This window comes from Haliotis rufescens, unplaced genomic scaffold, assembly GCF_023055435.1.
Source record: "Haliotis rufescens isolate VD_foot unplaced genomic scaffold, xgHalRufe1.0.p SCAF_49, whole genome shotgun sequence".
NCBI lineage: Eukaryota > Metazoa > Mollusca > Gastropoda > Lepetellida > Haliotidae > Haliotis > Haliotis rufescens.
In genome coordinates this window covers 534419-548960 of record NW_025964212.1, presented here as the reverse complement: position 1 = coordinate 548960, position 14542 = coordinate 534419, and the positions used below count along the sequence as shown (strand labels likewise).

General features: G+C 40.8%; 2 protein-coding genes across 2 annotated transcripts; one reads left to right on the top strand and one right to left on the bottom strand.

Annotated features, from left to right (window-relative positions):
* Window positions 1–203: 203 nt before the first annotated feature.
* Window positions 204–2656, top strand: LOC125372816 (beta-1,3-galactosyltransferase 5-like). The gene has a single exon (XM_048383468.1). It carries the CDS (start codon window positions 885–887, stop codon window positions 1920–1922), a length of 1038 nt encoding a protein of 345 aa, XP_048239425.1. The 5' UTR covers window positions 204–884; the 3' UTR covers window positions 1923–2656.
* A 3341-nt stretch (window positions 2657–5997) lies between these two features.
* LOC124139057 (beta-1,3-galactosyltransferase 5-like) lies at window positions 5998–8590 on the bottom strand. The gene is made up of 2 exons (XM_046506035.2): window positions 8372–8590; window positions 5998–7749 (listed from the first exon to the last, which is right to left on the bottom strand). The coding sequence occupies exon 2, from the start codon at window positions 7619–7621 to the stop codon at window positions 6599–6601; it is 1023 nt and encodes a 340-aa protein (XP_046361991.2). The 5' UTR covers window positions 7622–7749; window positions 8372–8590; the 3' UTR covers window positions 5998–6598.
* Window positions 8591–14542: the final 5952 nt, after the last annotated feature.

The window sequence follows — 14542 nt, the reverse complement described above, 5'->3', positions numbered from 1 at the left end:
TGCCCAATGAAAGTACCCAACACAACAACATGACTCGCAAGCTGTTGCATCCTCCAAGTATGTTGTAAGGACCTATTTATACCTTCACTTAAGGTCAATATTAAAAGTAATTATAGCATGTTCGATCTTATTGTGATATGGCAGCAACACGCACGACACAAAGAGTAATATATATTCATGGATAGTTAGGGTCTAATATTCTGACGATTCCATTTCTCTCGTTGTTGAATGTATGCCACGAAGTTCCTCCATAACATAAAACAGTTGCACACTTGAAGAGCCGATAATTTGATATTCTTGTGGAGACGGGGAATGTTTGTTTTCTTGTTTTAATGTATGTGTTAAAGCGGTTGAACAAAGATCGGAGGCTTGCATCAAACCCAATCTATCAAGCTGTTATCATCGCTTCAGCGCATGTGTCAGATGCAATTGATGTTATTACACAACACAATATCATTCAAACATACAATGATTCCTGGTGGTGTATTAATTTTCATTCGGACGGACGTACTACACCATATTGAACACTGTAGGCTTGAGAACATGCTGGGGAGGGTATGTGGCGAAGACGATGTGTTGGCCAGATTTCCGAACTAATTTTAAGCAGGTGTGCTGAACGAGCTTACACCAAAGGAGTGTGACATTGTATGGAGATGAGATCATTTGGTGACAAGGTATTTTGTTTTTTCAATATCGACACATACACATATGAGAACGGAGATTCAGATGGTTTATTTATCTAGTGCGGAATGAAGGTTCACTACCCAGGGTTATGGAAAATCGAACGTAGAGGAGCGGCGAGGAACAGACTCTAACGTTTCAAGTTGCTCTTTGAAACAGTTATTTGGCTGATTATCGAAAACCCATCGTCAACAAATAACGTGATGTCTTTCACTTTCTTCATGGAAAGGTGCTTTGTGTGTATATTGTCGATACATATTTGCTTTTTAATTGTGATGTTTACAGCATTAGGGAATCACAAAGCAGGACACGAGGTCTGTGTAAGTGCGAACATTTGTGGCCCGTTAAAAGGTATTATAAACACTAACGTTGTGAAAGAGCATCGTCATAAACGACTACAACGTATTGATGACCCATTGTTAGAGGTGGTTCTTGAGAACACACAGCTGTGCCGAGGAGTTTCAGAGGTGGACGTTGTATTTATTGTCCACAGCTCTGCTGACCATTATCACCGTCGGCAAATACTTCGGACAATTTTCCAGAAGGAGAAAACATACCAAAATTACACATTACGACATGTATTTCTCCTTGGACAAAGGAACGATGTGAAAATCCAGGGTCATATCAACCAAGAATTCAGACAAAATGGAGACATTGTCCAAGGTGGGTTTCTGGACACATATGGTAACCTGACGTATAAAGCTGTTTTTGGAATAAAATGGATCAGTCACAACTGCAGAAATGTGAAATACGTCATCAAGATCGACGACGACGTTTATACTGATATCTATAATTTTTTTACACACGTGTACCATTCACATAAAGATGATACCAGAATACTATGTTGGGCATCGAACATGCCGTACGTCGTTATAAGGAGAACGGGGAAATGGAAAGTTCCGAAATTCGTTTTTAGACATTACCAATCCTTTCCTGTTGATTACTGTAGTGGTTTTGGTGTCATTATCCCCGGGAAGATAATTCCAGCGCTTTACAAGGTGGTGTTCATGGTGCCATTTCTTTGGATAGATGACGTATTCTTATATGGAATGGCCCGTGGTTTCATAACAGGATTGCAAGACCTTGGTGATGCTCATTATAAGGTTGGGGAGGAAGAAGTATCGACGTGCTTTAAAAAGCAATCGACGTGTGAACTTATCTTTTCCCTTATTTACCCAAACCGGATTTTGCCAACATGGAGACACCGACAAAGATATCTTCAAAACATTAAGAAACTTTGAAATGCTTACAACCCATCTTCTAAGGTTGAATAAGAAGGAAGTTCGTTGAGAACGTCGTTATAACTGTGCTTGTTGAAATTATCAATGATTATCGATGATTAAAATGAACGTATGCTTTATCTACATCGTGACACACCCTCGTGAGGACTAGGTAAGAATAAGTCGCAGTATCCTTTGCGTGTCGTAAGAGGCAACTATGGGGTAACTGGGTGTGGTGTGACGTGGCTGAATCAGTGTCGTCCAACCCCTACGGCGTTGTACATTGTTTATACTTTGTCACTGTTTTGTCTCGTTTGGATTCGATTTATGGAAAACCTGCAATATTGTTGTCTGCGGCGTAAAACAAAAGGAAATAAACCTTTCTGCACAAAAAAGGATCTATATAATTTACCGATGCAAGTAGTATGGACGGTCCAGGAATTGCTCGTCGTCTCCACGACCATCCGGTACCTGCACGACACCGACGGCATATACTGTTAATTTACTCAGTAGTTTGCGTATTTAATGTCATTTATGTTCTTGCAAATTTAGATGTTTGATAATTACGTTTGAATAGTCTACAGGTTAATGCATAAAATAAATACAACTTATTTGATGAACTTTGTAAGAAAGCACTCAACCTGTATTGGATGGCTCATGTGAAAATGTCGGGGGCAAATAGGTGTAATTTGGCTATATTGCTTTAAACGACTTCTTCTCTGGAACTAAAAGATAGATATCAACCATATTTGTTTGGAAGCATTCTCCGGTGGCGAGGATTCAAAATTGCACAAATGGTGGGGCTGACCCCAAAGGGGCTGAGGGGCGGGACCAAATTGGGGTAATTTGGCTATAATGCTTTAAACGACTTCTTCTCTGGAACTAAGAGATAGCTATCAACCAAATTGAAGAATCCCTTGTTGGTGGGGATTCAAATTGGAGAAATGGAGGGTGAAGATCCCCACCTTTAACCATAATGGTACAATTGAGAATGTAATGAGAGGAATGCACATATGCTACCAGGACTGGCCCTTCTGTTCATCTGTCCGGCACTCCCAAAAGAGTTAGAACCTTGACCATAACATGCTATGTTTTTGTTATGAAGAGAATAATACCTTTAATATGATTTATCCTGGATCATAACATGGTAACGGTTCAGATCTACATGTTACATTTGTATCTTGAGAAATACACATTCATGCTATCAGGTTTGACATCCACCCATTTTAAATGCTGACAGTCCAAATTACGAAATATTTGCAGTATTATATATACATGTACAATGCAAATGTGTATTTTGACATGATTGCGTAAATATCCAGGTGAGCAATACAGGCCCTATGGGCCTATTGTTGTTTGTTATATTTATAATCACAAATCGCTGCAATAACACCACTGGATCAGCTTGAAACAGAGCTGGATTTTCACGAGACATGTTGTGCCTTGTTGTTTGTTTGTTGTTTAACGCATTAATATTCCAGCTATGTAAAGGTGGTCTGTAAATAATCGAGTCTGGACCAGACAAACAAGTGATTGATAGCATGCTCATGGCTTTTCGCAATAGGGATACGATGACATGCATCAACCTATTCAGCAAGCCTGACCACCCGATCCCGTTAGCCGCCTCTTACGACAAACATAGTCAGCTCTTGCGGCACGCATGGGTTTCTGAAGATGGGTTTCAGATGTTAGATCGCAGAGGCTTTGGAACCCAAGGAGCTGGATCGCCAAAGTTTCTGCGTTAATCAGATAAATGGAATGTAAGCGCTCAGTTATTCGTCGGTCGTCATCACCATTTTTGATGTTGCTGACGTCACAGGCATTACAGGATGGGATCGTCTACAACGCTCTCCCTGCTACGCTTATAATTAAAAACTTCTGCTAACCTCTGTATGGTGACATAGGAAGAGGCATCCTTCCCTAGTGTTGTACTCATATCTTAATGGATGGCTTTTGGTGTTAAGCCCCTTTTCTGCAAGAACTTGATCACCGCAAGTTTCCGAAGGATACCCATTTGTTAAAGGTTACAGAGCCCTGTCATAGCGAAACAGTTTGCTCAATTGCCTCAATTTGTGGATATACCTCTATAAGTGTTTATGTGACGATATGCGGCTTTTCCAAGAGGTCGGTTACATGACCGCGAAACTGGCGTTTACATTTGTGTGAACGACACATGTGTGTGAACGACACGCTACTTCCACATCAATGGGAATTGGGAATTCTCTAACGCGAATGAATACAGAAACGTTGTTTCTGATCACTCAGATCCTTTAATCTTGAACTTACCGTTTTAGCTTACATTGGGATAAGTCAAATAGTTTGATTGAATGCTTGTTCAAGAATTTCCTCGCTACGACCTATCCCAGTGATCAAAACGAAGAAATGCACATCCAAACTGTGGACTGGATCCGTGTTTAGACTTACAGGTAACAGCCTTGAACAATCTATAATTAATTAGCATCTATTTGACACATCTTTGTCATCACCTTTCAATGATTAACCAGTTGATCAATGAGGTCTAACACGTGTAATCGCCACAGGTTCACGAACACCTACGTTTATCCATTATGATGTCCTGTATTTAATGTAAACGTATTGCGACGCGCTGTCACTGTGACTTACTTACTGAGGTAGTTCCTTAGAGTCCTTTTTCATCTAATGATTATATTATTTGGATCTATTTGTTGTAACCAAACTACAAAAGATGTTCCTGTGGAGCAAGTTGAGCATACGAACGCTCATGTAACCTCTCCTTTTGATGAACTATTTTATTCCGGGTTACAGCTGGTTGTTGTATGGACGTCCGTGTTAACATGAAGTCACGCGTACTTAATAAGTGAGCGCCGCTTTTAACAGTATTCCAGTTATATCACGGCGTGTCAGCTTAATGTGGGAGGAAGGCCCAAAGTGATGCAGGTCTAAGACGTTTACCACTTCGGTGAAACCCACGAGCACGGGTATGGTGCTGACAAACCTAGAAACATAATTTGGGCGAACCGGGATTCGAACCCACAATCATAGGTTTCTGGCGTGCCCAAGGGACGCAACTCTGCGCGGCGCCTTAGGCGACTGGGCCCCCCGTGCCCCCGCGTACTTATAATTAGTGACATTTTGAGATAGATATACACCCCTGTAGGTATAAACCATTGACATACAATTTTATAAGAATTGACTTTTTTTGTGTGTGAGTTCACTTGAGGATGAACCTTCATAGAATGAGAACAAAATTGTATGAACGTCGGAGCTTGCGACACAAAGTGACATTCAATTCTTAAATCACATCATGTTATGTCCACACCAAAAAAGTTTCACTGTTAAGCAATTCTCTGAGGTTCAGTCAACCCTCCTAGGTGGAGACCCGTGAAGGTCCGGGGTAGAATAGGTCTTCAGCAACCCACGCTTGCCGTAAAAGGCGAGTATGCTTGTAAGAGGAGACTAACGGGATCGGGTGGTCAGGTTCGCTGACTTGGTTGATGCATGCCATCGATCCCAATTGCGTGGATCGATGCTCATCATATTAATCACTGGATTGTCTTGTCCAGTCTCCATTATTTACAGACGGCCATTATATACCTGGAGTATTGCTGAGTGCGGCGTTAAACAACAAACCAACCAATCAAATACTAGGTGGAATAGTGGTCAGTGCGGCGTTCACCAACAAACAAGTCACTTCTAAATCCCACCCAGAGATGTTTGTAAAGATACAATTATAGAACGAAAATATTTGAGTATGCGAATTGTTTGCTTAATCCCCTTTCTTTACCCCTATACTTCCGTACAATATTTGAGTGAGTGAGTTGGATTTAACGCCGCTTTTAACAGTATTCCAGTTATATCGCGGCGTGTCAGCTTAATGTTGGAGGAAAGCCCGAAGTGATGCAGGTCTCAGACGTTTACCACTTCGGTGAAATTGTGCTGACAAACCTAGAAACATAATCGGGGCGAACCGGGATTCGAACCCACAATCATAGGTTTCTGGCGTGTCCAAGGGACGCAATTCTGCACAGCGAATCGCGGCGCCTTAGACGATTGGGCCACCCCTGCCCCCTACAATATTTGAGTGAATACATGACACTTTCATGGATAACAGCTTCATTTATTCTTTTTCAAGACGCTTTAGGGCTACTTCTTGCTCAGTCATCAGGTCAATACTGGGTTAGCGCATAGAGTTATATATACATGATGATATGTTCACACAAGGTAGGATTAATATCCATAGATTACAATATAATGACGAAACATAAGCAGGGCCTATCAGGATTTGAACCAACGTCCATATATTTCTGACACGCAAAAGGGACGCAACTCTGCACAGAAGTGAAGGTGAGGTGAGTGTGTGTCGTGTGAGTGTTGCTGCTGAGATACCATGTCGCAGTTTAACATTAATACCCCACTCAAACACAGTATACTGAGTCAACACGCCCTTGTTTTAGCCCCTTAATGCCGAGCGCCAGGCAGGGTTAAAACAAGAACAATCTTTTTACGTGTTTTGGTATGGCGCTGACGGGGATCGATCCTGCGAACATGGATGAAAGATGGCTATCTAAATTCCGATATTCCAAACATTGTAATTTAAATGAAATATGTCTGAACTGAACATATCTTTTTACACCTCCCGTTCTACTTCTCTGTCCTTCCTTCACCCTCCCTTCCTTTTTCTCTTTCGTTTCTTTCAATACCAAAAAAAGTGGGGGAAATTATGCCTTTATTACTGGTAGTCTTCGGATCTTAGTATTTGGGGAAAAAATAATTTTACACAGGTTTATTGTTTTCATGCAAGCCGCCCGGTGTTGAGGAAAAATAACATAGTAATGATATGGACTTAGATCATGCAGTTTTGTTACTGCAGCACGCGCCATCCCGGATAGGAAATAGTCATCGATCCACATAAAGGGAACAAGCCTGGTCGCCTTGTACAGAGCTGGAGTTATCGCCCCTGGTATAACGACAGCAAAACCACTGCAGTAATCCAAAGGAAACAGATCATACTGCCTTAGATCGTCCTTATCAATGGACCACTTCCCCCCTCTGTTGACAAGCACTGTTGAACTCTTCCACGACCAACATAAAACCCTGTTATCGCCCGTATATTGATGATAAATATATGTGAAAAACATGCGCAAAGAAACGTAAACGTCATCGTCCATTTTGATGACGTATTTCACGTCCCTACAGTTGTGGCTGATCCATTTCAATCCCATAACAGCTTTATACGTCAGATTCCTATAACTGTCCTGAAACCGACCTTGGACAATGTCGCCATGTTGGTTGAATTCTTGGTTGATTATTTCCTGAATTTTCACGTCGTTCCTTTGCCCAAGGAGGAATACATGTCGTACGGTATAATTTGTGTGTGTTTTCTGCTTCTGGAAAATTGTTCGAAATATTTGCCGACGGTCATAATGGTCAGTAGTGCTGTGGACAACAAATACAACGTCCACCTCTGAAACTCCTCGGCACAGCTGTGTGTTCTCAAGAACCACGTCAATATCAGCATCGTTAATACGTCGTGTTCGTGTACGACCATGTCCATTTGGCATTTTCTTGTATTCATCATCCAGGCCTTTCTCCCAATCTTCACGAAGATGATGTGATTCGCCTGAAGCTAAGATTGTCTTATTTTGTACTGGACGGGTTCCCAGGGCGATAACAATAACAACTGATACACAGATCTGAATACAGATAAGACACGTGATTGTGATGCTCCCAGCCAAACGCATGGTGGAAGGCCGCTTTGAAATGAAGATCAATGAATACTCATGTTGGTATATATGGCGTTGTATTACAACAGTAACAGCAGGGATTGATGTTATCTTGTCGACATGGTCTTATGTAGCCCGGTCATGTCCTGAAACATTAAAACTAATTAAGGACATGCTTTTGGAAACGAATAATCAGTTTCTTGTGGCGTCATAGAAAGTAAATCTCTCACCGTGACTTTTCTTATTTTGGTTTAAGGGTGTCTTTTAAAAATACAAGGTGGTGTTCTAAATAATGTATGTCATATTTAATATGTTTTAGTTTTAGGACCTTAAAACTCTTGCCGGTCGAGTGCAATAAAGATTATCTTTAGACACACTGGATCATTAATTAAAGATGATGTAGGATACTTTGATTCATAGTAACTGCATTTAGTACTCATCCCAAAATCAAACCTGCCCTAAGAGCAAGGGTTGTCACAAGGTCAATGAAGGTGAAAACATTCCAACACACATTGTCAGATATTGTTTGTGATTTAAGAAGAATTTCGCTTTATGATCATGAGTATACGTAGTAATATGATATGATATGATATGATATGATATGATATGATATAATATGAATAATATAATATAATATAATATATTACATTATATTAGAATAATATAATATAATATAATATAATATAATATAATATAATATAATATAATATAATATAATATAATATAATATAATATAATATAATATGAATGCTACAAACACATTCCCACCTTTTTGAAATAACAGGTCCTCCTTTCCTTTGCTGGTCCACATTAACCTATGTTGGTCGTGGGAGGCGACTAAATGGATTTTGTGGCCAGGCTCAGTGACAGGCTTCATTGCGTGCCATCATTGGTAACCCGACGGACATACAGATAGAACATTGCCGTGTACGGCGTTAAACAACAAACAAATATACAAACAAAACGAAATGTGAGGTTCGCCTTCCAGCTTCTGATTTTACCCGATGTGGAGTATTGAACACTTCAGAAGAGGCCGCTGTTGTTCAGCTTGTCAACAGATCAATATAGATTTAATTATAGAGGGCCAGCAGCATATACGTTCATACGACTGAGTGAACATGAGTTAAACATGTTGTCTGTTGCGGAATGAATGGAATCAATTACCTAAGTATTACCCTTGGCAATGGTCCGAGGTCAGACACTGTAGCCACTCAATCCACATTCCATTCAACAAGCGGGTCGTACACTCTTCCTCGTATTCCAAACGGTAGGAGTAAACGTCTAATACATGCTACACTTGCAAAAAAACCCAGTCCCTGTGTGTATGTGTGTGTGTGTGCGTGTGTGTGTGAGCGTGTGTGTGTGTGCGCGTGTGTGCGCGTGTGCGTGTGTGTGCGTGTTTGTGTGTGTGTATACTATATATTGTAATATGGCAGTGTAATGTATTGTTGAACAATGATTGTAACTGTATTACATTGTTTCTGTTGACACTCTGTAGAAGTTCATTGTATTGTATTTGGACAACGATTAGTTGTCAGGAATGTATTACTATTTAATGAAAGCAAGTGACGAAGGTATTATATTTAGATGCTCTAAATATCTGTAAATTTCCGCAATAGCATGGGTGTCAAGCGCAGTAGAAACATGTGGATTATTCTGTGATTTTCTACTGACACTGGACTGGTCTGGCACTGTGTAGAAAGTGCTTGAAGCTAGTTAGACTATATAAGGAGAGCGGGCGCGTGCGTGTCATCTCACATTTCATCTGACATTTTATCTGACATTACACCAAGATTACTTTTCGTGTGAAGATCACTGATCACACCGGATTCCTGACCCAGGCGGAACCATTCATTCAGTAACAGCCACGTGGCATTGTCTTCAACAAGACTGAGCGAGACCGCTTACGGCGGGACTCACACAGAACTTTCGGAACAAGGCCAACATTCGTTTTTTTACCCTGGCCGGCATGTTCTCCTGATATGAACCCCAACGGACATTTATGGGTTCACCTTGACCGACAGATCAGAAGACAACCAGCGGCACCAGTCAACTGTCAAGAACTGGAACGATGTCTCCTTGAGGAATGGCAGCGGATTACTCTCAGCGTCATCCGTTCGTCGCCGTGTTAAGGCGTGCATTAATGCACAAGCCGGCACTCGGTATTTTGTTCAATCTCATTAAAATCAGATCTTAGTTCTCGCTACTGCTAAACAAAGATCATCCCATTACGGGTCACGTCAGACCGACCTTGCGCGAACTTTGACTGACCATTTACAGCACTAATTTCAAATTTTTGACAAATTCTCAATTACAAATTTGAAACCTGAACAAAAGAACATTCTGGAATGGCCAGTAGATGGTCTAGATTGTATGAATTCAGTCGTTAAACCCGTAACTATCGTTCGGAATACCCCGTGTTAAAATTTTCGAGGTTGTATGATTAGAAATCACATTCCGATCTGGTAAGCGACGCTCTGATTGGTCGGATGAAAGGTCGTTCTGACGTGACCCCTAATGGGATGTCTTTAGATCTTTGTTTAGCGGTAGCGAGAACTAAGGTCTGATTTTAATGAGATTGTATTTTGTTGGTTTTGAATGTGCTTTCAGAAATGTTTAAGTCACGTTGAACAAGTGTTATTGTGAAACTTGTCATTTTGGACGCCCATGTGTCTTTGTGTCTCAGTCGTATAGTTTTTGTTTGGATAACATGAGCAGTTTCGCACATTATGTTTAATGTGGCTGCTTGTGCTAGTCTGGACTATAGCCATTTTCATCGTACTAGATACCATAACGCAGTTAAACATGAATAAGCTACTCAGACACAGTGTACCGAATCCGAGCCGACCAGACCTTGTTTTAGCCCAATAATGCCGAGCGCCAGACAGGGTAACAACAAATACCATTTTGAACGGTTTTGGGTATGACGCGGCCGGAGATCGACCCCGGACCTTCCGCTCTCCGGGCGGACGCTCCACCAATAGACCCCGGAGGCGGCCTCTACTCCTTTGGGGGGACAAAGTGTAAACTCAGCATATGCTGCTATGTTTTAACCAAAACATGGGACTTGACGAACTATTTGCACTTACCTTACAAGTTGAATGTTAAGTGCGCCACTTTTCCCCCTAACATTCTGCTTCCGCGGTTCCATGACATGCTTAAAAAAACCAGAGACCATATACCGATATATGGCCTCTGAAAAAACATAGTTGCCTATTTGGAAAATATTCAAATGAAAAGCCCAAGCAGCCCAAGTACATCATCAAACCTTCTTCATGGTCATATTTAGGTGTCTTTTGTTAATGAATGATAATTAATAAATTATTGATTACTGTATCCACATTTTTATCTTGTCCACTAGACTGACATTTAGTCTCAGAAATAAAGTTATCTTATTTAAAAATTAAATCTACCCAAAAAATTGAATAAAATCTAAATGGGGCCAGGAACAATCCTCAATCCTAGAGCTGAGGCAATCTAGACTTGCCAAATCAATGTAGACTTGAGTTGGACTCCTTTTTAAAATTATTTACACGCTTCCGAGAGATATGTGATTGTAGGACGTTTCAGTCAATTACTTCCGTGCAATTCTTTGATATCTGGTGTGGATGACGTGTTACTTTTTGCCATTTCAAATACTTTAAGAAACCGTTGGAAATGGTTCGTCGGATAATCAAGACTGGTTTTATGTTTACTTGTACGGGGTCGATGTTGCTGCTGGTGGACTGAATTCCCCGAGTTTCATCATAAGTTCAGTAGCATGTATATATGCTGAGTCAGGAAAGAAATGTTTAGGCCGAAATATTAAAACTGCCCTCCCCTGTGTTGCAAAATGAATATATTTCTGAAACGTTTTTTCTTAGCAACAGAATCTCTGCAATTGTTCACAGCAGACGTAATTCAGAGTTAACGTTTTTAGTTTCAACAAAATCAGCAAATGCACTATGGTGTGCCTGGATTTCTGAGCCATCACTTGATTGTCTGGTTTGGTTATATGCCGGCGTCGCATGGCAGGAGCACTGCTGTGTAGTGTCAGGCAACAAACTCTACATTTGTATACATATTGTTTGAGTGTCAGGTGGTACCGATAGGGCAGGACTTACCCTTTTCGCAATTGCAGAGGACGACTATAACTTTTGACATGAAACAGTTACAAAACATGTCTTAAGATGATCGATTTCGATCTCTACATTTCACCATGAATAGGTCACTTTGTAAACAATAATGAATGTGTTTCGTCAGAAAATTATTACAAGAAACGATATAAGAAAATTGATCACATATCGTGTATAAATGTGGGCGAGTCTGGAGGCGTGAATGAACGTCATGCGAACGTGAGGCAACATTTGAGTGTTGGTCTGTATGGCTGCCAGAATGGCTGCCTCTGCGCATTGTCCTTGAAAGAAAACATACTGGCGCCAATAGTTGTGCCATCTAGTCCATGCTGGTCCACGTTTTCTTCCAGACTATAACGCCGCAGGTATAACTTCCCCCCACCAGCATACTTTAGTATAACCAGAATGCAATGACTAGCCACAATGAATTAACATGATCGGTAGACGTGTACGCCGACGTCAAAGTCCTTCCAAAGCGTAGTTCGGAGTTGTCTAGATTCCCTCCAGTTGTCATTGGGAGTTTGATTCGGACCATACCACGCCGTATAAACGAATGTTTGATCAGTGAGTGAGTGAGTGAGTTGGGTTTAACGCCGCTTTTAACAGTATTCCAGTTATATCACGGCGTGTCAGCTTAATGTGGGAGGAAAGCCCGAAGTGATGCAGGTCTCAGACGTTTACCACTTCGGTGAAAGCCACGAGCACGGGTTTGGTGCTGACAAACCTAGAAACATAATCGGGGCGAACCGGGATTCGAACCCACAATCATAGGTTTCTGGCGTGCCCAAGGGACGCAACTCTGCACAACGAATCGCGGCACCTCAGACGACTGGGCCACCCGTGCCACCGAATGTTTGATCAAACGTTCATTTTTAAAAATCGTCTTTCTTTTTCATCTTTATTTATCTAGTATCTGCTCACATGCAGTTTATTTGTTCCCCGACCATTCGATTCATATGCATTCCAGGCATCATACTCAACTCCCTGGAAAGTATACAAACCCAATGATGACAATCACTGGATTGTCTGGTTTAGACTCGATTATTTACAGACCGCCGTCATATAGCTTGAATATTGCTGAGTGCGGCGTTAAACAGCAAACAAACAAACCAACATGTTATATATTTGGAGTTTTTGGTATGTGTTTCATCAAACACATTTAACTGAGAAACACTCCTTCCTTGAGTATAGATGGGCGTCTTTTGGAAATTGTCCTCTTTATTGATGAACTGTTCAGTTACGTACCTAAAACAGTATCTACCTTTCTAAGCATGGTTATTTGTTTTAAATGTTTGCACTGTAAACTATGGTATCTCCGTTTAATCGCGTAAATCTGTTTGACTTGTACTCTTATGACTTATAACATATATTTTCACTTCTTTCATAACACTCTTAATCAATAATCTTCACGCCGCATGTTGTGATCAGCCAATACTTAGGTGGAAACGTCCCTTGTTGTAGAAAGCTACACAAAACAAGTCTTTGAATCAGATCGATAAAAACAGAGCTACGCTGAAACCGTAAACTCTTGGAGCTCCTGTCTGCAAGCTGGGACCTTGTCAATGTCCCATGTATAATATTATGTTCATGTATGTGCACGAAGAACGCATTAAGAATATCGGGAGCGCTTTCTGCAGTTTAACGTTTCATTCGTTGATGTTTACCTGTGCTCGAAGGGAAACACATTTCCCGCATATCAACAGGGAAGGTACAATATACAAAATACCATATCTGCACTATTGAAGAAATAATAGTAAAGACTAAAAAATAAGACATAATTTGTGATAATAATCGGTATAGATCTTGAAGTAATACATGTACGAGCATGTTAATAGCCAGCTGCTAACATGCATTGTTTCATATCTGAACTTCCTGTAAAAAAATACGTCTACACACGCACGCACGCTCACACGTACGCAAGCAAAATATTTTTTTATAACCCAAAATAATAACCAGATAAACACGGTTGTCGCAAAAGGCGATTAACGGGATTGTGTGGTCAGGCTCGCTGACATGGTTGATGCATGTCATCGTATCTCAATGGACATGATGTCTATCACTGGATTGTCTGGTCCAGACTCTATAGTTTTAGTCTATGGTATACAGGTGTTACGTATCAGTGACAGTAATGTCCGATGCAATGTCCTCTTTGGACTTTACTATGTGTTCTCGTGGGGGACTATCGCAACTATTGGAGGGGAAGGAAGGGAAAGATTTGTTCAAGATGTTACTGTATTTTGTATGATGTGGTGTGATCTTAATAAACTCTCAATCTAGATCTCCAACACACTGTTGCAATTTGCAATCTGGTGAAGGGTGGTGATTAAACTTGTGATCAAATGTGAACGTGTCAACATAGCATAGCATTGTTTGAAGAAGCCAGACCCCTAGGGCTATGAGTGAGTGAGTGAGTATGGTTTTACGCCGCTTTTAGCAATATTCCAGCAATATCACGGCGGGGGGACACCAGAAATAGGCTTCACACATTGTACCCATGTCGGGAATCGAACCCGGGTCTTCAGCGTGACGAGCGAACGCTTTAACTACTAGGCTACCCGACCGCCCCTCCTAGGGCTATGAAGTTAATTTGGTTATGTAAGCATTGATGGCACAGGTATCAGCATATATAAAACAAAAGCAATGTGATATGATCCTCATGTTTTAGTACTGTAACACGAACATAGAAAACTATTCAAATACAAAGTATACCCATGATATCTTTCAAAGACATGTAAATATTTGAAATTTTCAAAAATTTCTAAATATTTTGTGCCCCAGAAAATGCTCATATTTCAAACCTATGTAAATATCGAAACTGGTCAGA

Coding starts and splice junctions, on each gene's coding strand:
- LOC125372816 (XM_048383468.1), top strand. CDS start 885: ATGTCTTTCACTTTCTTCATGGAAAGGTGCTTTGTGTGTATATTGTCG.
- LOC124139057 (XM_046506035.2), bottom strand. CDS start 7,621: ATGCGTTTGGCTGGGAGCATCACAATCACGTGTCTTATCTGTATTCAG.